Source organism: Parasteatoda tepidariorum, chromosome 3 (genome assembly GCF_982258835.1).
Source record: "Parasteatoda tepidariorum strain Cologne lab strain chromosome 3, Ptep-v5.0, whole genome shotgun sequence".
NCBI lineage: Eukaryota > Metazoa > Arthropoda > Arachnida > Araneae > Theridiidae > Parasteatoda > Parasteatoda tepidariorum.
Genome location: NC_141757.1, coordinates 51,922,391 through 51,949,879, shown reverse-complemented (window position 1 = coordinate 51,949,879; position 27,489 = coordinate 51,922,391). Strand labels below are relative to the sequence as shown.

General features: G+C 28.3%; 1 protein-coding gene and 1 long non-coding RNA gene across 5 annotated transcripts in view; both read left to right on the top strand.

Annotated features, from left to right (window-relative positions):
- Positions 1-7,044: 7,044 nt before the first annotated feature.
- Positions 7,045-27,489, top strand: part of LOC107449331 (tRNA-specific adenosine-34 deaminase regulatory subunit adat3) — a 28,820-nt gene continuing 8,375 nt past the window's right edge. The window contains exons 1-4 of one of the 4 annotated variants that reach the window (XM_043040477.2): positions 7,045-7,153; positions 23,152-23,235; positions 23,621-23,675; positions 23,759-23,829. In XM_043040477.2, coding sequence (XP_042896411.2) covers positions 23,626-23,675; positions 23,759-23,829 — 121 coding nt within the window. In that variant the 5' untranslated portion in view covers positions 7,045-7,153; positions 23,152-23,235; positions 23,621-23,625. Of the gene's footprint in view, positions 7,154-20,243; positions 20,438-20,828; positions 21,064-23,151; positions 23,236-23,620; positions 23,676-23,758; positions 23,830-27,489 lie in introns of those variants that run through there. The other 3 variants (XM_043040475.3, XM_043040478.3, XM_087159297.1) reach the window with 3 other exon arrangements.
- LOC147813799 (uncharacterized) lies at positions 11,395-15,349 on the top strand. Its single transcript, XR_015432549.1, has 3 exons — positions 11,395-11,649; positions 11,907-12,112; positions 14,386-15,349. It is a non-coding gene; the product is annotated as an uncharacterized LOC147813799 (long non-coding RNA).

The window sequence follows — 27,489 nt, the reverse complement described above, 5'->3', positions numbered from 1 at the left end:
AGCATACGTGGCCTACGGGATTTATCGAGTTTATTGTTATGTCCCGTGGTAGCAAAACGTTGAAGAACCTGATTCAAACTTTAGTACATAATTTGATTTTTTAACTATACAGACTTGGCTTAAAATAAACTTGGCAAATTGAGAAAGTTAACTTTTTTATGCATTTTAATATTAATTATACAGTCTGATATGTTAATTTTCTATAACCTGTTTTACTCCAAGAAAATGGCCTAACAGCGCCGTTTCGGTCCCTGGAGGCGAAAGTCGGAACTATTTCTATTGTTTCTAAAATCAAATATCCTTGGTATAAAACAGAGCTAAGGAAAAGGGCCATGGTGTGTGTTGTTGAAAAGAGCCAGATGTGTATATTGGCTCAGGGTTCTACAGCCCTGGCTCAAACTACACATCTGGACATCTAAGTATCCGGGGACCCAGTGATACGGACTCGGAGAGTCTCGGCATATATTAATACGATGTTGGTTGTACGTCCCCCATTTGCATCGATGACAATCTACGTCTGAGAAGACTTTCAACCAGTTTTTTATAGGGAATTCACTTTAAGACGTCCATTATAGCTTACGTACAGGGTGTCAGAGAAAACAATCGATTTGGCTGGCTGCTGGCTACGTAATCTGCGTTCTAAATCGTCCCAAAGGTGTTTTTTTCTTGGGGGGATTTATATCTGGGCTCTGAGAAGGCCAGTCCAATTTTTGACACCTATATCGTCAAACCATCATGCCTGCGCAAGTCTCTATGGGTGAATGGAGCAGATAGGAAGAGAAATGGATCGAAATATTGCCATAAAGTTGGAAGAGAAGCATTACTCAGATATGAATCTCAGATTTCATGTTTCCGACCCCGCGAAGTCAGGCCACACCATGAAAAAAAACCAAGACTATGATGCTTGTCATGCATCATAGTCTTGGACTGCTATGATGAGTTATCAAGATACATTTGACCAGAGTGCGGTATCTACTGTAAATCAGGTTGAGTTTAGTACATGCTGCTTTTAAGACATCTACTTTATTAAGCTTTTAAGACATCTACTTTAATTATTACCAACCAGTAGTTTAAAAGTGTTGAATAAACCTATAGAAAGTTCTCCCGATCACACAGTGCTTCAAGCAAATAGTAATTTTCCAAACAAGTATAACAGTATTACACCGGTTGTGAGTATTTCAAAATATAATAGCTAATTTAGATCTATTTTTAATTATTTTATTATGTATGGAGGTAAAAAAAAGCATGTTTGTAGAATTTTTCTAGTCATTAGCAGAATACAACGAAAGAAAAATAAACCCTTCCTGCGCTGACAAACAAATTCAGAATTTTTTTCCCTGAATGAAGCATGTTTCAGTGAATCTACCTACTATTTTTCGGAAGTTCGAACCTTAGGTAATTAGTAATTAAGCAAATAACAAATAACAAACATCAAGGGAATTGTCTAAATAAACACCTTTAAGGTGCTAAAATCACAAATTAGGGAGTATCTTTTTATCTACTACTCCAAAGTGCATTGAAAATTACGCCTAAATGCGCCTAATCATTTACGAGAAACCTGGGTCGTTCATAAAACTTTTAAAAACTTTTTCGCCCTATTAAACTGTTTACTAAGAAAACATTCGGTGTAACATAAACTTCTTTAAAGGGAGATGCAACTATAATGACTCATAATAATCATAATAATGAAATAAAAAAAATCTAAATAGTAAGTGTATGTAATAATAATAATAATAGATTCTTCAAAAACACCAAGTTTTCAATTGTCATTGACATTTTGTCTTTAGCATCACTGAAAAAATATAATAGTATATGGTTATTCAGAAATAATAATTTTATGAATAAGGTAAAATTTTAAAATTTATATGCACAACAAAAAAAATATCCAATGAGTAAATTCGTGTATTAAAATACCTATAAATATTTAACACTACACTCGTACACTGCATGGATTTATTCTGAAACTACGAAATTAAGCTTACATGCATTTCGAAGAGATTTTTACTCACACAAATTTGTTTGTCTGTAAAAGTCTGTCAGCTGACAAAAAATTAATTTTTATTTACAACTTGACCTCAAAATGTATTTTTTTAACGTCTAACGTAATTTTATTTGATCTCTTTTATAAAATATGAGATGATCGCTTGGTTAAAAGTTTAAACTAAAAGCTTAAAATTAAAATTAAGGATTGTTTTTCTTTTTCTAAATTTTATCCATTTATAATAGAATAATAAAATAAATATAATACAATAAACACTTATAATACATATATAATGCAATAAACAATGCATAATTTTCACAGTGCAAACCAAATTATTTAAGCTCATGCCATCAGTTAAATATTTATTTATAAAAGACATTCATTCAAACACCTAAACATAAAAATAATTCTAAAAATTCTTTGTAATGAAATTATAAGATTTGTTAAGATATTTCATTTCGCAGCATATAAGATAAGCATAAAATTATTTTAATATTAATAATAGTATTTGAAATAATTTACAGAAGAAAAGAACAGAATTACTTGTTACATTTTTATGTTTTCTTTTTTTGTGAGTGTTTTAAAATAAAAATTCAATTTAAAGCATGTTCATTTTGATTACAGGGGGACTTATAATGGAAATAACGAATTAAACTATCATTTAACTTGACGAAAATATAAATATCTCAATATTTTGTAGAAAGAAATAATCACTTAATTACCGTTTTTGAACTTGATATCGTGCTTGTGTGGATAAAATATTGCAATCAAAATTTTGACCACTTTCCGACTAGCTGCAGCACTAATATCTTGACTTCAGTTCAAAACCTGACGACATTGTGAATTTGAATAGTTTCTTGATCATTACATACAGAATTCATCTCACCTTTTTCTTCGTATTCAAATCTTATCTGGAGTTTCATGGCTGATAATAATACAAGATAAAGTTTCATTCTTCATTCCTTTCCCAATCACTAAAAGCTTAATTTGTCGTCATTTAAACTTCGAACCATTCTCCTACTTTGAGTTCCAAATTTTAAGTGAAGCCTTGTACGAAATGATAATACAAATTTCAATCGCTTTCTAACCGCTACAAGTAGAATTTAAATTTCCATTTTCTTGCCTAATTGAATAGATGATCTATCAAAATTTCGAACACTTTTTCCGACCTAAACTAACCAACACGAAACTTTAAAAAAAAGAATTTTAATTTTTTTTTATAAAATGCAATAATTTTTTGTACAATCTAATTTCGTGTCAAACCTAAAACAAAAGACAGAGGCCGCATAACTTCATAATAAACTTCATAATCGAAAATTCACCCCCTCATCTATCTAAAGCAGTGGTTACCAACTGGCGGCCCGCGGGCCACATCTGGCCCTCGAAGTCTTTTTTGTGGCCCGCGAGCTAAAATATATTAGTTGTCATTTTTTGCTGACAATTTTCATGAAAAATCTGTATGGGTTTAAAATACTTTTCTTTCGTAAAAAAAAAAAAAAACTAATTTCTTTGTTTCTGTGAAATTTAACATAACAACGGTGCAAAAAAGTTTATTTCTCAGGTAAATATCTCTACTTCTTATTTTAATTTGTAATTCAATATTTTTGTTTTGTACAACTTGATAGAAATCAGACAGTAATATTTAATGTTCCTTCAAACATAAAAGAGTCCTATAAAAAATTTTAATAAAGTTGCGGACCGCCATTCGACTGGTGTTTTTAATTGCGGCCCCCGGTCTCATGTAAGTTGGAAACCCCTGATCTAAAGCAATGCAAAGAAGGAAAAAAAATCTATTTAAAAAAAATTTTTTTTAAACTTATCATATTTTGTACAATGCTCTTAAAAGTAGACTTCATTATTTTAATTATGAACCACATTTTTTAAAATTTCATTCATTTATTTGCAATAACTATAATACACTTTTTTCTTCCCAACGGAATTTTCAGAAATACCCATGCGAATTATTGGCATTTTCTCCTATGCAGTATCTAAAAACGATTCCTTCTTTCATTCTTCTTTTGAAATGTTTTCTTCAATGGCACATTCGGATCAACTTTAGTTAGAAAAGAATTTTTGTGAGTCGTTAATGTATTTTCAAATATCGTTCTTAGAATGTTCTCAATATTCCTTGAGATGTTTCGTCAGGTATATGATTAGATTTTGAGTCTGAAACTCGTTGAAGTTACGACACTTTGATTTAAATTTGATTTTATTTTTCATTGGAATTTCATTCACAATTCTATAAAATTCTATTCCATCACTCAACTGAAAAGTTGAAGGGAATAAAAGTTGAGAATTATTTTGTGAAGAAGTATCAAATAAATATTTCTTGGAGATACTTTGTAATAAATATGGTAATACGTATTAGCCGAAGACTCCCGATTTAAGAGTTAAATAGAGCGTTAATACACAAAAAATCATTGAAATTTTCATATTGAAAGAGAAACTTTAATAATGAACAGGAAAAAAATAAAATACTTTAGATATCCGACTTTATGAATTATAATTTTAGGAAACGATTATGCTTTTCAATATTTTTAAATTTAAAGAAAAATATTTATGTTTACTTTTTAAAAAGTAAAAAAAAAAATACTATTTTTTATTTTCTTCATAAATTTCTGGATTTATTTATTTATTTATTTATTTATTGTTAAAGCACTATGTGTGATTAAAAAATGTCAATTTAATATTCTCAAACCTGTATAACTATTTGTGCGTTAACTAATTCGCAAACTAATATTTAAATGCTAAAATCTCAAAGCATAATTTTCGACAAAAAAAGGAAAGGAAATATATCGTAATCTTTGCAAACAATTCAATTCAAATTTTGTACTTAAGTTCTTCGCGCTGTACTCATTTTCGTACTTCTTTTTTTTTTTCTTTTTTTTAAAAACATCTCCTTTTTTAGGGGAAGTTGTTCAAAACGTAAGAATTTTTGAAAAGTTAAAAATTTTCTGAATAGCATTCCGAAGTTGAATCAAGATTTTATTAACAGAATTTCTTTAGATAAATGTACAATGCGCCACAAAATAAGCGAACCACCCTGAATAACTTTTAATCTAATGATCGGATCTTCATGTTCTAGAACTCAATCTGAATGGTTCGAGAGGATGATCTCAAAAATGCTGATTAATTAGGGGAGACAATATTTTAAGCTACGAAAACAGACTCATAAACGAACTTTTTCTGAATAAACATATCTTTTTTTGGCGGATTCGGATTTGGATTTCTGACTCCCAAAAAGGGTAGCCCATGACCGATGGTAGCCGCAATCCGGGAAATATGGTCCCCATAGTATAATCAGGAGAGCGATCCAAAGTTTGAACTCCGTAATGTTAATTTTGCTTTTTCTTTATTTCGGCATATTTCAAGAACTTTTTAAGCGAATTTAAAAAAATTGCTCACACTTATAAAATTTGTTTATCCAAAGATAATTTCATGCAAAAGAAAATTAGGAAATATTTACTATTTTTTATTTTATTGTTTTTTATTTTTATAATTTTTCATTTTTTTATTTAATAGTAGACAAAAATATTTTGAATTTGTGTGCAAATTTTTACACCCTTTCAAATTGCGTAAATTTGCATGGCAAAATATAAAATTCGGGCGAAATTGGTCGAATAGTTCCTAAGAAATCAAATTTTAAAGAAGTCGATATTTAAAATTCGATTTCTCAGGAACTATTCAAACATTTTCGATCACAATTTGTATTTTGCCCTTATCCCATAGCACTAATTCTAAGAGAGGTCATTAACCCTAAGATTGAGGTGTAGCGCTCATTTTTCCCCTACTTGCGTTTTTGTGTCTGATTTCGTAACTTAAAACATAATCTGCTCTAATTAACAACCATATTTGAGGTCACTCCCTCAAACCATTAAGTTTGAGTCTTAAAACGTGAAGATCCAATCATTAGACCAAAAAAGCAATTCAGAATGGTCCATTTTTTTTCCTCCTTTTTTCTTTTGACGTACTGTACGCTGACTTAGTTTCCTTTCAATACTTTCCGAAATTCGATTGTATTGTGGAGTCTAATGGTTAATAAGTCTAATGGTTCGATATCAGTTCCATAATCATCAATCTCAATAGATATTTTTAGGATCCTTGTCAAAACTGAATAAAAAAATGCTCACTTTAGGGACCTCCTAATTTAGTTTAATTTAAGCGTGAAGAAAAAAATGCGTAACCAAGCTCTGATGAACCACTAATGAAGAAAACTGTACCAAAAACATCGAAACTAATTTGCATGTAGTTAAAATAAAAATTTGGTGATTAAGTGAATATTTTTTTTTTCAAAAAAATAATTAAAATTTGTATGTTTTCGTCAAATTAAGTAATAATTTAATTAATTTTTAAGTCGCGTATAGGTGATAGATCTATGGTGATATAGTAAAATTAATAAAATTTATTAGATAATAAAATTTATTAGTAGAGATTAAAAAAGCTTCAATGTTCTTCATTTTATTTTGCGGTAAAATACTTTTCATGAATCAACTATTTTGTTGTTTTCAATACGTTGGTTATATTTTTTTCCCCAACCTAATAGGACTTTAAGGCACATAATAATCCTATATTGGTCCCTAAATAAAAAGCAAAGGAATAAAATAGCGGAATGAAAACGCTTTAAATCCAATGGCCATCTCGCCTTCTACTTCAAGAGACATAACCACTTTTCATTAATATGTACTAGTATATGTACTAGTATGTAGTATAGACAAATCAGGGATCGTAGGGTTCTTAAAAAATGTTAGAAAAAGTACGAAAATAGGACGTATTTTAGTAAATTCTTATTCACCACCAAAGTTTGCAAAATATTTAGTTTCGTTCTTTTAATTTTAGGATGAAAGCCATTGAAAAGAAATTTCCTGCTTTTCGATAACAATATTAGAACCAAATTTTTTTTAAAACCGTATGCATATCCTTCATATTACATTTTGATTCTACAAACCTCACATATTATCCGATAGAGGCCTACAACCTACTTAATTGTGCTCTACACCCAATTCTTATTTGATTCTACAGACTTAGAATTTGATAAATATCAGTTTGTTGTTGGTTCCAGAGAAGAATACATTGCCACAACAACGACAACAAATTATCGGATAAGATATATTAGGTGCATACAGTGACTCCATGAAACATGCACAAACTTCAAAAACCTTTGCTGAAAATGAGGTAACATTTTTTTTTTTGATAGTGATGGATTAAATATGTGCATAAAATTTTGCTAATTCGATACTCTTCACTTATTTTCAATGATAAAATTAATTTTTTACTGTTCAATCGTAAGTTTTACATGGTAAACTGTGTGAAATGTGCTATTTTCTATGCTGAACTTCCTTTTCTTTACTGTATTGGATGACCAACTCACCTCGACATTACTAAAGACATTACTAAAGGACGCTATACAGCCAGAGAAACTTTTCATAGCAAATTCTGCTTCACCTCCATAACTAGTTAAAAATTTAAAGTATACAAAAAGTGAGGAAGGCGATAAAGTTTCCATTACTGAAAAAAAAATTCGAAATTTCAAACTGCAGACGAATTATTTGAAGAGAACTTCTTCATTGCGTAATCCCAAGTTATTCTCTCATATTTTGTAATCAGTTTGATATCTTATAAATTTCTCTTCAGTATTGAAACTTTATGGCTTACTCTAGGTTTGCCTAAACTCTTTTTTTTGTACTTCTTGCTTACTTAAATTACTTACGGAGGTTAAAGAGAATTTACGATGAAAAATTTCTCTCATCGTATAGCATCTTCTTAAAGAATGATGACCACTTCAACAACTATTTAGAACGTGTTAAAATGTTAATATTTTCGAATTTCATCACTTATCAATATATTCTAAATATTTTGTAGTGCAGGGATCAGTTGACGAATTGTTACATTTTATATATTTCGAACTAAACGTGGGATTCTTAATTTCTTATTTTCATAAAGCTGCTCAAATGAAACAAGATGTTAGAATTTATGGTGTCACTAGTCTCTGAATTGGAATCCCAAAATAAGCATAAAGTGTTGACAAAGCTGTTAATTTACCAAAAGAACTCATTGCTCAGGTTATAATCTCAACAGGAATAACAACCAAAGTCGTGAAAAACTGAACATTTGATAAAACAAAATCGTATGTAAAAATATGAATCATTTAACTTAAGTGTTGGGTCGTTAGATTTATTGCATAATTCAAATTTGTTATTCATAAAAACTAAGGCACTAAATAATGACTGTCACGTTTTTTTATAGTGTTAGGGCAGGACAAACTGATGCGGTTACGTGACATGTTCCATAATAAAATTTGGCTTTTATGTGTATATGTATTCCTTTACGAATACAATGAATATTAAAAATTAATACGAATTTCTTTTTCAAAACAATTTCAGTAAATAAAATAGCATTGCTTTATATATTTTTCTTTTTTCAAGTTAAAAAAATTGTGATGACATACTGCTTTTTTTTTCTAGCATTAAATAATTTTTCCACAAACCAATCATAGCATTAATTCGTAGGTTTGCCACTTCCTCTACTTTTGGAAACTTGAAGTTTCTTGTGTCGCGTGAATTTATTCATTATTTTTGCAGTTAACTTCAACTACTTTATTGCAAATGTAGTTAACTGCAACTACTACTATTTATTTCAAAATATAGTGCCTGCAAACTAATTTCGAAATGTAGTCACGATTTAACTACTTAAAAAAGGTGGATTTTGCTGAAGATATTGAATTTACACTCATACTCAAAATTTTAAAAAATTAAAGATATTAAAAATTCGTAAAAATTGTTCAGAAAAATAATATGTTTATTTTACCATGGGAAATTATTAAGAAATATCTAATCCTTGTTTATGTAAGCCTATTTATTTTTCTAAACCTTTTTTTTACGTTTTTTTTTTTTTCAATATTCACTTTTTATGTCATATTCTGTTGTTCTTGACTGGTAATAAATTCAAGAAGTGCTAAAAAATAAAAAAAAACATTTGCGATTTTTTTAAGTCTCTAAAACTCACTCTTTAATTTCCTCGAAGAAATAAAGTACACTGAGAATTACAGAACAAAATATGTTCTGTAAGATTTGCACAAATCAGAATTGTTAAATTAGTTATGTTTGAACCTTCTTTCTTTACTAAACCTTCTTTGAAAATAGTTTTCAAGAACCAATAGTCGTTTTTTGAATCATTTTACTCACTAGAATACTTTTTTCAAATAGTAGCGCATTTCATTCACTACAAACAACGAATAAAGTAGAGACTGCAGTAGTTTGTTGACTGTAGCGCATTGACTCAGATCACTGTGTATGCAGTGTAAATATCCTGTAAAAAAATTTTACACTGTACAGCTTTATACACTATAAATAATTCCGGATAACATTTCGGTAAAAAAGTAACAAGCACCCTGAGTGCCAGAACTTTTTTAGTATTACATTTTACGGAACAAAAACCTGATGTAGCGTAATTTTTGCAATAATATCTGCTATAAGATTACTGAATGATTGCAGTGAAATAAATTTTCCTGCAAAAATTACGATATAAAATTTTACGGTAAAAATTGATTTTTACGGTAAGATGGATTTTACGGATGCTGCACTCCGGGTGCCGTACTTTTTATCATAATTTTATTCGCAATTTTTTGCATGGACTACATTAAATTAAAGATTTACCGAGAAAAAAACGATATTTGTACTTAAAAGGCTGTTACCAAATAATATGAACCATCATGTAGTAGCCATGCATCACGAAACATCATATTTTTCGCTTTAAAATCCTTATGTTTCTTTTTTGCGCTTTTTAATATATCTCGATGAACTGAAAGCGTAAATTAGTAGCCGTTCATAAGTGATAAGTGTCACATCCCAAATTTTACTGAAAATTAAATCGTTTAAAATCAGCAAATTAAAATTTTTTTCAAACAAATAAATGTACATTTGACAATTATTACTGTTATACTTACAAACTTAAATAAAATAGTTAGATTTTTTTTTTAAAAATGGAAGATAATTTATAACGTAGAGTTTTGTTTCTGATGTGCAAATATATGTTTATATACTTACATTAGCGGGAAAGGGATAAGAAAGTAAGTAAGTGACAAGTAAGGGAAGTGTGACATTTGTGACAAAAGGGAAGAAAAAGGTCAAACATATTGTGACATCATTTCTGAACTGTAACTTAAGAAATTTTCACATTGTGTTTCGTTTAATTTCAATTTCATAATATTTATTGACAATATTACCAGTTTTGTAAGGCATTTAGGTAGTATCTTGTTTCTATTTAGTGATGGTGTTATATTTTGGTATACTAATATAGATGATTCCTGGTTCTTGGACAAAATGTGACATTTGTTATTAACGCAAAAAAGAAAAAAAATAATTGATACAAAATTTTATAAAAAAATTTTGCTTCCGCAATTTTTCGTGGCATAGCACTTTTTTTTAATAAACAGTAAAATTAATTTAATAACAAATTAATTCATTAAAAATATTTTTCCTTTACTCAGATAGTGTAAACAAAAATTAAATGTCAAAATAAAGCAGAAATATTTGTTATTTTCTTATATTAAAATATTATTTTTCTCCAACTATGTTTAATATTTTAATTAGAAATAATAATTTTACGTTATTCTTAATTTAAACAATCATATTTTTGTTTTATATTTCTTAACATTATTTATTAATTACGAGGTACTAACTATTACTAACTAAATTTATAGCATTGTAAATTAATTAATACTCAAGAAATTTTTAAAATAATTATCATAAATTTAAACTCCCTACTTTGAAATAACTTAGTTATCTTCGTTTAGTTACTTTTTATTATAACATGTTTAATTTTAGGGCAAATATTTTTATTCAATATTTTCAGATAATTATTGTTAAAAATAAGGGAAAAATATGTTAAATTCAATTTATTTCTCTGTCATATAATTACAATTTTACGAATTAAACTATCTGAAACTCATTATTGCAAATACAAAAATAAAATTCAAAATACATAAAATTGAAATAAAAGATTAAAAATGTAACTGATAATTCATAATATTTATTCTACTTATATTTATTATATTTATTCATAATATTTATTATAGCTTGTTCAAACTCCAACTATGTATATAAAAAAAATGCTTCATTGATAATTTAAAATATTGTCCTTTCTTTGATTCAATAGATGGAGCCACGTTTTTCTATTAAGTTTCAAAATTTTTTGGCATATTAATATCATTAATGAGCCAAAACTTATACATCGAGCTGAACAGAAATAGAAAGCCAAAAGCGTTGTATCTAGAAAAGTTGTAAACAAATAACGGAGTGTCTATTGCACCGATTATCGGCGCAGTAAAATTCATTTTGCTATCTTACCGATCAAATTTTTAACCAATCATAGAGCGTATCTGTCCACGTGACTCTCCGATTTTTTTTTTCAAAAATAATTTAGCTTTGTTTATCGTAGTCAAGGCAGCTACAATTTTTGTAGCATCTTGATTTTCTTAATATGAAGAATAACAAATAGCCATTCATGAATTTGAAAAAGAAAAAAGGACGATCTTCTGGAAGAGAGAAGCGTAAACTTTACAAAATGCTTCAAAGAAATTTAAAAAATTTGATAAGGCTCCACTGGAATTGTAATACACATGGTGGAAGAATTCATTAAAAAAAATGTACCGATAACAGTCGCCAATCCAAGTAAGTAAATTTTGTATTGTTTAATTAATTTTTAAAATGTGTTATTTAAAATGAATTATTTAAAATGTGTTAATTGATTAGCAACATCGTTCCTGATGTCACCATGTCAATAGTCACTATACACCTTGTAAAGAACAATTTAACACTCTTGTTTTTTATGTTCTCTGACCTGCTATCTATTATTTTATATTGTGTCTGCAAGCCCTTATAGAGTTTAGTTTATACGTAGTTTGTTTAAAAAAAATTTTATTTTCCAGAACCTTTACTCAAAATTGTCCAGCTGCTGTCTCCAGATAAACAATTTTTGCAGATAAAATCAATGAATGAGGATCATGACCATGTCCTCTCCGAATCTTTGTTCCGTTCTTCGCCTAAAGAAAGCCTGATACCTGTTGAGCACCAAGCGAAAGTTCAAAAATATGTGAATCTCCAAGTATCTATATTTCTGTTCCATTTCATATAGGTAAAAATTTTTCCTACATTTACTCTAATTATCTCCATTTTCTATCATAATATTGTTTGTATAGTTAAGAAATTATTGTGTTACTCAGAGTGATTTACACTGACTTACGTGTGAATATTATAATATCTATTTGAACTTATTGTTGTTGCTCAAACTGTTGTTAATGGAGATTTCTGTATCGTGATCTGCGGCAGAGTAATCGCAAAGTCCAGGAAACTTCCGGGCAGTGACCCGCGAGAAACTAAAAGAAATGTCATAGAAAGGGACTGACTCGTAAGGTATAACTTGTAGTTACCCCTAGGCAATTATCTACATATATTTTTTAAAAAAATTGCAAGTTTAAAATCTGTTTGGCACCTTGGCAATTGTAGTTGCTTCGCCAGATCACAATACGAAATATCCCCTGTTTTTTTACCTTGCCATAATGTCAAATGTATTTTAGTTATATATAAGAGCATAGTAAATTTTCATATGCAGTCCTTGCTTTAAATTTTATGTATCCATAAAATATGGTTAGAAGCAAAGACACATAGAAAAATTCAAATTCTGAATTTGTTTTTTCCAAGTAAAATAAGTTTTGAGGCAAATTTAATGTTTGTGTTCTAAAAATAAATTCAATGAAATACTTGTAAGTAAAGCAAGTACATTGACTTTAGTTATGCAAACTGTTATAACAATATAATTTTTTTAATAATTTAATGCATGACCCTTATAATAGTATTATATTAGTAAACAATTTGTTTCCGATTGAGGAAGAATATATTCGGAGTGTTATTATCATAAATAGTGATTTTGTGCTGACATTTAATATAATTCATATCTCTTTAAATATCTTTATTCACTTTAAATTATGACATAGTATTTTTTATGATAATGATCTTTTTTTTATAAGTTTTACTGTGTAAATATTTTTATTTAAATAGTATTGTAAAAGCTTAAAAATAGAAATAAATCCAAAAAGTTAATATAAAATGCATATAACAAAATTAAAAGGAGTTTAAATAACGCATCATCACCAACTCACTAATACATATACAGTGATACCTCGAGATGCGAGTTTAATTCATTCCCTAACCTTGCTCGTATCTCAAAGCAATTTTGCCCATTGAAATGCCATTAATCCGTTCCGTCCCCAAAAATGCTACCCTCAATTGTTTTTGTTGTGTGTGTTTTGAATAAGAAAAATGTATTTATAAATGACAAATACTATATAAAAACATAATAAAAGAGAATGTAAGGCAGAAAAAACTGCTTTTATAAAGTGTACATGCATGTTTGTATTTTGGTTACTTAAATGCAACTTACACACAACTTAAATCCTACTATATGCTTAATTTTAGTCACTGCTTTTCTCTTCACTGGTCTTTGCTTTTTTAGCCAGATTTAAAAACTGTCCAAGGAGGTTTGTTTCTTCCTTTTCAGAATGCTGGAGAAATGAGTTAGGCAAGTCTCATTAAATAGCTCCGATGTACTACCAGTTTCAACTTTTTCAGGGTGTTTCTTTTCCACGAAATTCTCTTCCACATTCCCAAGAATTCTTTTATCTCATTTGTAGAGATAACCTCCTCCACCTCTGGTTCTTCCTCGAATCCAATTTCTTGCAGCACGCCCGAATGCTCACCCATCACCAGGTCCATGGATTTTCTCAGAGGCACAATCTCCTCCTCCGCTGGCACTTCGAGTTCGAGTCCTTCAAAGCTACGGACTTAGCCGACAGCACAATTTTCGGCTATAGACTTCGAGGCTCGGTAGGTGAACGGGAGCATTGTCGAGGACGAGAAGGGCTTGCAAGGCCATTCCTCGTATCTCAAATAACTCGTATGTAAGGGCATTCGTATCTCAAGGTACCACTGTATTTGAATCTTTTTTTATTGTTAACGACACAATTTTTAACTCTAACATTATAAAATATAAATGCAACAATAATGTGAAAGGAACAAGTATATTAATCTTGCATTAAAACAATTTCAATTTGGTCAGATTTATTATTTTCCCTTCCTTAGCTTTTCTAACTGCACAATTTAGCAAATGAGATTACAATGCACAATTTAGCAATTCTTTCTAAAATTAAAAAAAAATTTCCTTTTTTTTGTTTTGTTCTGCATATTTAAAAAAAAATCACTCATTAAATGGCCCAAAAATTAATTCTATTATTTATGCCGGGTTCCCATCGTCCTTAAAAGCTACTTTATTTTTATTTTAGCAATTTTTATCTTCTGCAATGATTTCTTTTATCTAGCTTTTTTTTTTCTTAAAATATTTTATATTTTTAGGTTTAACGACAAAAGTTGTTGGTTTGAAGATGAAGAAAGGTAATAGGCCCACTCTTTTTACAAGAAAAGCAGTTTTGGAGGGAAAAAAATATGCTTATGAACTGCTTTGTAGATGAAGAGACATTATCGAAGACCATAAATAAAGGCATTTTGAAGAAGAAGCTGCTATAGAATGTGGTATAGAGAAGGTTTCTTCTTGTATGGAATCATGTGTTGAAATTAATGAAGTGAAGCTGTTCTTTACTTCTGATGGGTGGCTATTAATTAAAAATGTGATTTTACAAAATCGAGAATGATGACATGGGAATGTTATTCATGCAAACAAGATTGCGGTATGGTGATACTATTTTGTGCGACTCTTATTCGCAGTGTTATCACTATTCCTATGTCGGCCCTCTGCAGCCTCCAGAGCAAAAGTATTGTTCAAAATCTAAACTTTTTAGACTTTTTTTTTAGCTTATTTTGATTTTCTTCCTGTGAGATATATTTTGAATAGATATTTGTCATGTGTAAGCCAATTTTGAATAAATATTTGTCATGTGTAAGCCAACTTTATATTTTTTTTAATTCTGAAACAAACTTTATTTCTTAATTAGTAATTTTTATTGCTTTTTTTTTAAAAAAAATATTTGTTTAACCATTGTCAAATTGCAAGTGAATGTCCACATAAAAACTCATCATTTACCTTTCATTATTAATTTCTGATGGACTTCAATGACATAAATTTTCCCACCAAGTTGTTAAATAATTAAGTTTCTAGGTATAGGTGTTACCTATTTTGATAGAATAGTACTTTACTTGCAATAAATTTCCATTCAGTATGTTCCTTTTAACTGTAATTTATGTAGTATATGTTTCTTTCAACTTTGTGATTGCTTGCTTCTAATCCTAATTGTATAAATTTATATTTAGTTTTTTAAATCTGCTACATTTTTGTCCAATAAAAGTTTAGTTTCTTCCTGCATTTGTGTTTGATGAAATTTTGATAATATACAAGGTTTTGTATTTATAGAAATGTTTCGAGAATAAATTTTTAAAAAATCTACTCCTTTCTTTCCTACACTTAATCTTTAAATATTGATTATAAAATTCCTATTTATCAACTTCCTCTGTTTTATGAAGATTTTACTTTGAAAATTATCTTATATATTTGATTCTTAATTTAAATAAGTGGAACTTTTAAAATTTTAACCTCCACAAATATGTATAATATCAAACATATATAGTACCAAACATGGTATTACTTTGATACAGGCACTGAAAAAATTAAATCGTATTTAATTAATTTTAAATCTTAAATGACAATACAAATAAATCTGAGTTACTTAAGATTCCAGCAGTTTATCTTCACACAATTTTATTTTTTAACTTATTTTTGTGTCTACTCCAGGTTAGTGAAAGGACATTTTATACTATGTCCCAGGTTCAAAAAACAAGTGCTTTAAATTTCTCAAGAAATACTTAAAGGATTATTTTGTAACTTTGAAGATGTTTAGTTTTTTGCGCATCAGACACAGATCTATAGCAATTCAGTTGAAATTTGAGACTTCTACCCGTAAGGCAGAAAAAATTCTAAGTTTATTTACAATAATTCTCTTAAGTGGTAAAGTGACAAATTTAGCTTTCAGTGGTCCAAAAGTAATGTTTTGTCAATAGGCAGGGCTGATTACGCTCTGGAAAAATCCCGAATTTTTCGCTAACAGTGATCCTAAGATCGAAGGTTCAGACGTTTCAAAAAATCATTGATCACAGAAGTTTCTGGAAATCAAATTTTCAAAGGCGAAACTTAAAAACACAGTTTATTTTATTTGTTTGTAAGGGAGAGCCAGATACTTAATAAGCTTATATTCCTGATAAATATTTATTTTTTATTAGTAAATGGTTATTATAATCATAAACTCAAGAAAAACATACAGTAAAACCTTTTTTTGTGCGTTGGATAGGGACCGCATAAAAGAAATCATACAAAAAAAATTATAAGTTATTACGTATAACAAACAACTTTGTACAATATAGTACCTATAAAAAAAAAATTATGCGGTGCTTAGGGACCGCATAAAAGAAATACATCAATGATTTATGAGAGAATGCTTTCAATTAAATTAGACCTAAAGAAAGTTTAAAAATAATTAATTCTTCATTGTCCATGTACATGGAGAAGTTTTCAAATTATGCGTTAAATAGTTTGCTGCTACTCGTCGTAAGCAAAACGCGCATCTTCTGAAATGGTTAACAATAGCTTGAAGATAGGATTTCAATTGATTTGTTTCTTAGTACCATAAAATCGGTGATCAGTTTTATGACGACGGTCGACTGGTCAATTGCTTGTAAACCTCATGAAGTGTAACTTTAAACACCAAATTGTATCTCAAAAATTTCAGAGTGACCCTCGTATGTACGTAACTGACTCTGCCTTATCAGGAGATTGTTTAAAATAAATGAACAGAGCATCGCGAAGTCCAGATACATCGTTGTCAAGGTGAGACCACGTAATCAGAGTTCGTCCACAACATGTATATGTACATTGATAGGAAAAATTAAACTGGCGCTAACGCCGCTAAGATTCATATACCGCATAAAAATAAATCGCACAAAACCAAAATCGCATAAATAAGGACCGCACAGAAACAGGATTTACTGTATTTGTAAATTTTAATTACTTCTCCTGGTCATCATAGGTATGTATAAAATTTTAAATATATTCTAAGTAAACTAAGAAATATTGAAAAAAAAAAGGAAAAATCTGAAATAGACTAAAATTATGGAAGAAAAAAAACTTAACGCTTTTTTTTTTTTTTTTTTTGCATCCTGACTGAATTAGGAAGTAATATGACCGCACCATTAGTTACATATGTAGTTTTAGTTTAATACAAAAGAGAAATTCTTGGAAATTGATCATGATCCGATCTAACTGTACAAACAAGTACGCTTTTAAAACATTGCCCCTGTCCCCGAAACTGATATGCCTTCAACCATCAAGATTAGAAGCAAAGCTATTTTAAACTGAAAATATTTTGCCATAGTAAAAACGAATTGACTATCCTTTAATGGCAGAAAGGGATGTTTGTCCTGAAATGTATCGTAACATACATTCCATTCGTTTTTCAGCCTGGAATGTACAATGCGCAACAAAAGGAAAAAAACAACGAACTGGACCACCCTGAATAACTTTTGATTTGATGATAAGATGTCTAGGACTTGCAAGTCTGTACTAAAATTAGCACATTTGAGGTCACCATGGTGACCTCAAATGTCCTAATTTTAGTACAGACGATATTTTAAGTGCCAAAATTAAATAGAAATCGCACTTTCTTCCAATAAGCATACCATTTTTGACGGATTTGGATTTCTAGACCCCAAAATATACGGGTAGCAGCAGTCCATGAAATATGGCGGTCAAGAAAGTGCTCCAAAGTTTGGACCTCTTAATGTTAATTTTACTTTACGCATTGTGTTACATCAAAATTTTTTAAGCGAATCGAAGAAAATTTACACACACTTATAAAATTCATTTATCCAAAAATAATTTTTAGTAAACTTTCCTTATTTTTTATTATTTTATTCAATTTTGGTAAAAAAAACTTTTGAAAAATTATCAAGTTTTTTTGCATCAGTTTTTAAATAATATAATTTTACATTGCAAAATACAAAATTTGAGCGAAATCAGTCGAATAGTCTCTTAGAAATTGAATTTCAAAAGGGCTAGATATTTAAACTTCGATCTCTCAGGAACTATTCGATCGATTTCGCTCAAATTTTGTCTTGTAAAATTATAATTTTTAAAATGGGTGCAAAGAATTGTATACCTACTTTTAAAAAGTTTTTCAACCATTATTGAATAAAATAATGAAAGTTCACTAAAAATTAATTTTTTGCATAGAATTATCTAATTTGCTTTAAAAGTTCTCGAGATGTAGCGAAATACACAAAATAGTAAGATTTACATTAACTTCTCCTGGCTATAAATTGTTGCCGCTTCCACCTATATTTAGGGGGTTCGTAAATCTGTCTGTAGCCATCCAAAAATGGTATATGTTTATTCAGAGAAAGACCTTTTTTTTTGTCTGACTTCTTCGTAACTTAAAATATCGTCGACTCTTATTAATTAGCATATTTGTGGTCACCCATCTCTTGAACCATTAAGATTGAGCCCTAAGCGTGAAGGTCTCTGATCATTAGATCAAAAGTTATTTAGAGTGCCCTTAAGGATAAATTGAGGTATTTTTCAAAGGTAAAAATAAAATTAATATTTAAATATGTCATTAGGTTGTCACTCAAAATTTACCTCAAATATACCTCCAGAGGTATATGTAACAACCTGAGGTGCTTCATCTTACATTTGAGGAGAGGTAGATATTTACTACTTTAAGGTGTTTCTTTTTCAACCTTAGGTTATTACTTATCAACCTGAAATATAATTCTTTACACCTAGCTATGGAACTATTTGTTCAACAACCTTAGGTGCTTCATTTTAACACTTCAAGTTATTCTGGAGCTGCCTAAAGTGTATTTTTTGACAGTTGTAAAGGTAATATTTCATTAACGTGAAGTGTTCGCTGCTCTACTCATTACAGATATATAACACGAAAACTGACTAGAGCCTAAAATAGCTATTTTTAACGCAAGTAAGTAAGAATGTTGGGCCCAAGCATTATAAATGTGAATGCACACTTTAAATATTGCCAATGATTTCCCCATCATTTTAAATTTAAAAACATTAATCTGAAGACAAAATGTTGAGTGTAGATATAGATTCCTAAAACACGGTTTCAGAGTATCTGTCTTTGGATGGAGCTCCCACTCTGCATTTTTGCATTATAAAACCAAGTGAGAGGTTTTCTTGGACGATGGGTTGGATTTTGTCATTGGAATCCGTCATTCACTAAGAATTTTGGAATTAAATGACTAAGCAAAATTAATTACTTTTGATAGTTAAATAAGACAAAAATTAAATTTTTTTGCCATTAAATCCTCGTTATTGGATACATAATTTATTGAAAAAAGTTATTTAATCTTCATTTAATTTATAAGTCAACCACCGAAAATAAATTACATAAAATATATTTGATCAATATGAAGTTAATAACATTAATAATTTATAAGGCAAAATGTTTTCTCTCGCAGTCCCAACAATTCTCTACAAAAATAAATAACTATTAATATTAATATATTATGTTCAAATGCTAGATGTATTATAAAAAGCTGTATCGCAAAACATATTTTCATATATTTTAATGGTATACCATTAATTCCTGTGTCACTTTTATGTAGTATATTATTATTATTATAAAAACAGTTGAATTTAAATTATAATTATGAAATATTATTATTAAAAAATATTTTTCAACCAGACAATTAAGTTTAATATAATTTATTTAAATAACCGTAATAGCTATCGCCCCTAAAACTGTCTCAAAAAATTTATAAATTAAAAGAAAAATAATAATTTCGAAAATTTTGGTACCCTTTGAAATAAATGATAAATAAAAAATAGATATACTTCACCAGAAAAAAAAGTAGGAAAAGACACCTTTATTTGTACTTTAGTAAAAACTTTATTTAAATTATTAATTAAAATATAAATTAGTCGAAAGAAACAATTAATATATTTAAATAAATCCAATATAATGTTAATAAATAATTTAGTTTTTAAAAATTCTATGAAAAATTTTATACGCTTTAAGGAAAAAAGAAATAATGTTCTTTTATTTTTAAATTTTTTGTTGTTGGTGAAACAATGACAACCCATCAAACAATGACAACCCATTACCAATTTCACATACACAGGTAGAAAAGCATAACTTATAGCTATTGTACCGATGAATTAGTTTCTGTAAAGTGGCGCTGTTGTCAACGTCGGCGCGATAGCTCTGAGGCTATCTTACCGATAGTCGGTGTAATAGACACTGCCAACAAATAAATAGTGGTTGTCAATATTCCATCTTTTTAAAAAGTAAAGAATTAATTATAATCAATAAGATGTCAAGCATTGTAAAGTCTATAAAAATTACTGAAAATAAGAAGCGTAAAGTTATCGAAGGACATGGAAATGGTAATCAATCACTTTTGTTGTGTGGGCTTAATTATATATAATGCATGCTGCCTGAGATTGAATATTAATTTTTAAAATTCAGAATATCTTTCTCTAGAACGTGTGTATAAATTAACTATCATAATCGCTTCTCTATTAAGTTGCATCATTTGAAAATATTTCATTTTTATTCAGTTATTATTAAAGTATTGTTATAATATTTTATGCCTGATAGAATAAAAAAGAAAAAAAAATGCCTCCTAGTACCATGTAAAATGTATTAGTACTCTAACTAAGCGAGTGCATGTGGTTGTTTAGTTGATAAAAAAAATTCAAGTAATATTGTTAAACATAATTGTGTAATATTTGTGTAGAACAAAAACAATTTATTGCTTTTTTTTGTATATTTTAGTATTATGCATGGAAAGATTTCTGTATTGTGATCTAAGACAGAATAATTGGCAATTTCTGGGTAGTGACCCATGAGAAATTTTTTACAAAAAACATTAGAAAAACGGACAAACTCATAGGGGGAAGAATTCCATATCGTGATCTATTGTAAAATATTCGCCAAGTCTTGGTAACTTCTGGGCAACGGCCTGTGAGAAACTAAAAAAAAACATCACAGAAAGGGACTAACTCCAAAGGTATAAGTCATAGCCACTTCTTGGCAGACATCTACATATTTTTTTTTATTTTTAATTTGCATGTTTGAAATCTATTTAGCTCCTTTGTGATTAAAGTTCGCAGGACATATTACGATACTTAACATAGATAATATATCAACATTTTCTTAGTTTAAAATAAATTTGGCGATTGTAGTTAATGTGGCAGATTATGATACGGGAGCATCTCCTTATGCACGAGTGTCTTGATGAATATGTAATTATGTATGTTATAAGTAAATTATGTATGTTATAAGTAAATTATGTATATAATATATGTAAGCATATTTTCAAGTTGTAAAATTATATATTCAAATGGAAAAATCCCTATTCAGCCTTATCAAGAGAAAAATGTTTAGGAAATAATTTCACACTTCTAAAAAATTTTAGAGTGTGAATTTTTAAAATTGAGAAGCTAACTTTAAAACAGAGATTATGTTTTCAAACTGTGTATTGCCACTTTGCAGCATGATTATATTACAACTAACACATAAATTGTATAAAGTAAATATACTAGAAATGTTTCCCGAATATTTGACCAAAAAATATTTCATTTAGCTATCAATTTTTTTACACTATTTACAGGTTAAACAGGCTTATGTTCCTAAACAAAATTTATTATAAAAATATATGGAATTTAAATTTCTCGTGAATTTTTTTTATTTGTTTCGACCATTTCGCAGTATATTTAAAATTTATGTCACAATTGACATCTTTGGTGGCATAAAAAAGGCATTCTTCACAAAACAATCTAGAAAGGTCATCCAATTGCTACAAACCTGACTTCTTAAATTTTATTCCGAGTTGCAAAATCTCTTTTAAAAGCAGCTGTTCTGCTGTTATAGACAGAAATAGAGCAATAGCAATTTATTTCCTAAATTCAGAATACATGAAGGAAGACCTTGTCACACTCTCTATCCTCACTGGCAAAACTTTTGTGGGATTGTCTTTATTCAACAGTTGGAGAAAAAAAACTAGCAAATTTTTAAAAAAATTTATCGTATTTTTCACAGCGAGTTAAATTTTTTAGGGGTAGCACTCAAATCCATTGTGTGAAATACACATCTAGATGTGTAATGGTGAACTTTGCCCTAGCTTATGAATATGTAAGATTAATTTTCTGTATATCCTTACTGTGTATCGACCCTATATTTTTGATTACATAATCATAAATTACTTATATTTATAAAAGAGTATATATTTTTTGTGTAAGTTGTCGGTGAAAAAATCTAGAAATAAAAATTTTTAAAATTAAAAAGGAAATCATAAATCTGCAAAATTTTACATTATTAATAGATTTAAGAACATTCATGATTTGGAATCTTTAAATTTGTAACTTTATGGTATGTCTTAAAAATTTTCATTTTTTGTCAAAGTCAAAATTTTTAAAGTACTTTTGAATAAATTAACTTTTCTTATTCCCATTTTTTTTCTTTTTCTAAATGTGATTTAAAATATTGTTTCTAAAAAGAAGCCTTTGCATATAAAAAAAAATATGATGTGAGAAAGTGCAAAATATTTATATAACATACTATAAATAGTTTTTGAAAGTGATATTGGTTACAGAGTCATCTTATTTAATCTCAGTGTTTATAATGCATAGATATTTTATCATCAATGAATGTCCGACCTTATACTAATGTATAACTTGGTTCCCTGTTTTTCATAAAATGTTGAGGGTTTGAAAAGTGAACTTATACACTGGGATTTATGATATTTATTTATTTTTTGTTAATTATTTTTTCTAGTTTAATTAGCTTTGCTATTTGCATGGGATTTTTTCTGCTGAATAATGCTATTTGTTACTTATCCATTTTTGAAAGATATTATGGGTAATTAATATAAATACTATGGTAATAGGTATAGTCCCCTAAAGTGGGTATGAACAAGGGATTTTAGTTTTTCACATAAGTATTTTTTCCTTCTTGTTAGCAAAATTAAGCAAATTGTAAACCTTAGAATGTTTACATGGATGTATAAATAGCCCTTAAGAATAAGGTGTCTGTCTTTCCAACCATTTTTTTAATATTTCCATGGTGAAGTTTGATTAACATAAATATTTTTCCATAGATGCAAAAAAACGTCAAGACATAAGAGATACTTTTACTATAGTTCCTGTAATAGAAGAGAAATACATTGAAACAGTTATAACAGGTAAATTTTCTTTGTTTTGTTTTAAATTTTAGGTGAATAAGTTATTCGTGAAATCTTATCACTTAAATTCTTGTAACTAATTGATAAAATGTGGAATTTTCAGTTCATTAATATAGCTGCTATTGTTTTTTGTAAACAATTTATCTATTATTAAAACATACTTATTAGATCAGTGGATGAAAGTTTCATCATTTACCTCATTAACTGATTTTACAAGGAATGCCAACTCTTTTTACTAATAATAGATTTTTTTTTTTCCAAAAAGAGATTTATGTACGTAAAATCATTACTTAATTATTTTTAATGACTGTTACAAATGCTGTTCTAAAAATGATGTAAAACTATAATAATTAGCATGTTATTTAAATGTTATTTTTCTTTCCAGAAAAAATGTTTATTGGAAAAATTATATCAAAAAAAGAAACTTCCCGCCTTGTAAAGTAAGTGATATTAATTTTGTTTTCATAAAATATTATAATTTTTTTTAAAGTAAATTTGCTTTTGTATATTTGTCCCCCTACAGAGAGTTGAGTGATGCTTTTCCTTTGGAAGAAAAATCCCATTTAAAGAGAGTCAAATGGACTGATGAAAAAGGTATTTGTTTGTATATTTTTAAATAGTTTTAGACTTTACAGTACATTTCTCTACATTAAATAAGTGCTTTTAATTACATTTCTAATCTATCTATATATTGAAAGTTTTAATCAAACTTGTCAATCGTTTATTTGGAGATTTGCTTATTATTCATTTCAAATTTAGTTAAAGATAGAGTTCTCACCAGCAATGAAAATTTATTGGTCCAAACTTAATATATGGTAAACTAACTTGGGGGAAAAAATCAAACTTCACAATTAGATCATACATTTTATGGTATACATCAAAAATTATTTATTGCCATCTATAGGATCCTAAAACTAATTGGGATCATTATCTATATAATGATTAAATATTAGGATTTGTTAAAATTAAATGGAAAAGGGTAAACTAATATGAATAAATATACTCAACATAGAGATTAAAATGTCAAGACCAGACAAGTAAATAAATGAAGAAAACAAAGAAAGAAAAACCTACGAAATATATTAAAAATTGTAAAATTTTAAATGAAGCCAATTCTAAAAGAGCAAAAAATATTATTTTATTTATAAACAATTCTACAATTGTCAACAATTCTTGAATTGTCAATTATCAGTACATGAATACAAAGCACAGCACAACATTTAAAGTTGAAAGTTTAACATTGAAATTTAAAAATTTTTGTACCAGACACTTTCAGTTATTCCGATCCAATACCACGCTTAAATACAATAAAATTAGTGCAACAGATTTTGTTTTAAATGCATCAAACTCAATGCGATTACTATTTTGTAAATTCGAAACATATGCGACAAATTTGTCGTCCTCGTTTATGATTTTAGCGACATTTGTAGAACATTTGGTGACAATGGTCACCATGTTGCCTTACTGGCATGAACTCTAGCTATAGATTTTGTTTTGAAAATAAAAAAATTTATTGTAGCATCAGGGTTCCTATACAGTCAGGAAAACCTGCAAAAGTCAGGATTTTTCTTACATATTCATAAAGTTAGGAAGATAAAAAAAAACTATAGTTCATTCAAAGACTGACAGGCAAAAATAAAGTTTCAAGGAAAAATTCTGTAATTCAAGGTATGTAATTTCCTCATAATAACATTCCTCTTTCCCTGGTAGAACCTGTGCTGTTAGCAATTTTCCTCCTGTTTATCCAATGATAAGGAATTTTTGATAGGGTTGCTATTATTATTGCTCTTTGTGTGAATAACTGGTTTACAGAATAGTAGCTGAAACAACAGCTGAAAAATCAAAAAAGGAATTTTTACTGTTTTGTGATGCTGCCAAAAAAAAAGAAGAGCAAAAGAGTTTCTTAGAGTTTAATCCACAGCAAAAGAGATTAGATAATTTTTTTCGAAATACTTTCATGGAGAAAAAAAATGTGAAAATTTGTGGGAAGTTATAAAAATTGTTCTTATCCTCTCTCATGGTAACACAACAGTCGAAGGGGGTTTTCAATCAATAAAAGCTTATTGGTTGAAAACCTCAATGAAGACTCTATTATTTCACAAAGGCGTAAGTATGATTATGTTTCATTTATAAATAGAATAAAAAACATAGACATTAATGAAAAAATGCTAGATGCTGTAAAAGGATCTAGAACAAGATGGAGACATGCATTAAAAACCAAAAAAAAGTAAAAGAATAAAAAAAGCTGAAATTTCTAGAAAACGAATAAAAGAAGAGATAGATGATTTGAAATTAAGAAAATCTAAATTGGCGAAAACTGCTGCAACAGAACTGGATGTTCTTGATTCAGAAATTGTCAAAGAACAAAATATGTTGAGAAATATTATATAACATAGGAGCCTCTGAGTTTCTCCGGAAGCTTACAGTATTACAGAAATAAATTTAAAAATACTGAAAAAAAAGATATTTTTGATTTTATTTTTCTCGCAAGTTGCATAATTTTTCTATCTGAATTTTTATTTGTATATAATTAACTTTTTTTCCCTTTATATTTCAATATCATCTTTTAAAAGAAAAGTCAGTTTTAAGTGAAATTGTGATTTTTAAAAATTAATATTTTAATGTAACAAATGTTCTAGTATGTTTTAAGAGTAAATATTATTTGAGGATACTGATACATATCTCGCAGATTTGATTAACCCTTTATATCCTGACGACACTCATGCATTTGGTTCCACTTAACATTAAATAAAATAATATTTCCATAATCTAACAGATTTTCTTGATCTTTTTATTAAAATAGTTTTCGTATCTAACTGCAAAAACACGCTTAAAGTTTAATCTAATCATGATAATTAAAAATATGTTTCACAAGTTTTCTGAAAATATAATTTGGGATATAAAGTGCTATTACGCAATTCCACTTTAATATATAAGTCTTTATCCTATTCAATCTATGATACTTATGACTAAGATTATGACTAGACTTATGATTATTACTAATTGAAACGGCAATGTTAAAAGTTTTGTTGGAGTCAGGAATTTTATTGTAAAAGATCAGGAAAAACCTGCAAAAGTCGGGATATTGTTTTCTCAAAGTAGTGTAGGAACCCTGATCATGTTGTTAAATTAGTAGTCAATAAGCATTTTACCATTTATTTTCTAGTTAAAAATAAATAAATAAAACTGAAGTACTTATATACCAATAAAATCTGTTTTACAGTATAGCAACAAAAAACTTATATTTTACGTGTTTAAGAAAACATTTTTTAAGAATTCTCAATGCAATATTAAAGTATTAACAAGTAGGTAATGCAGCTGATACAGAATCATAATTTTAAAAAAAATTTAAGTAAAAGTTATGATAATCAATGGAAATAATATTAATTTTTTTTTTAATTTACTTTTTTATGAGGTAACTCTGATTTGTTATATACAGCTGTGTCTCTTGGTACATGGTGCTCTTGTTTATTTAATTTCAGATTTTCCATTTAATCACTATAAAAATTTTATTTTATGTTATTAAATATGATGTTTATTATTGATCGGAGAATTTATGCATTCTAATATTGTTGTTTGATTAAAAATGTATTTTATTATTGTTGTAAAATTTCATGTATAATTTAATTGTGTAAAAAATTTTATGTTTAAAACATTATGTTTCATGTCATAAATATCAAACTTTTATTTTATTCAGCATATTGACATTCAAATATTACTTTTATTTATTTGAAAATAAGCATTGCTCATTTTTAGTTTTTATTTATTATACTGATTTATATTTTATTTTATAACTGGCGGTGAACAGCCTACCCAATTTTGGGTTTACGACTACAAATGTTCTACTCCGTAGCCTTGTAATTTCGAACCTAATCCAGAAAACAAGGGAACTTCTGGATCAAGTATTAGGAGAAATTTTGTCTTCGTGAAGAACTTTTTGATAAAACTTACCTGCATTTGCTTTGCATGTAGTGGTAAACCATGAAAATCTCCCATGGTTAGCCTGACCGCAAAGGGACTCTTGTAGAATCTGATAAAATTATTAATCACTAGATGGCGCCTTATAATGAGAATGTAATTCAAAGCCACTAGATGTCGTCTTATAATGTAAATGTAATAGATTGATTTAAGAATTCAATGAAGGCAGGTGTAAGCCAAATGTACCAAAATACATTTTTGTTATTGTTTTAATTGAGAGCTCATCTTTGAATTATGCACTTGTACCCATGATCCATCTACCACTATTTTTACATC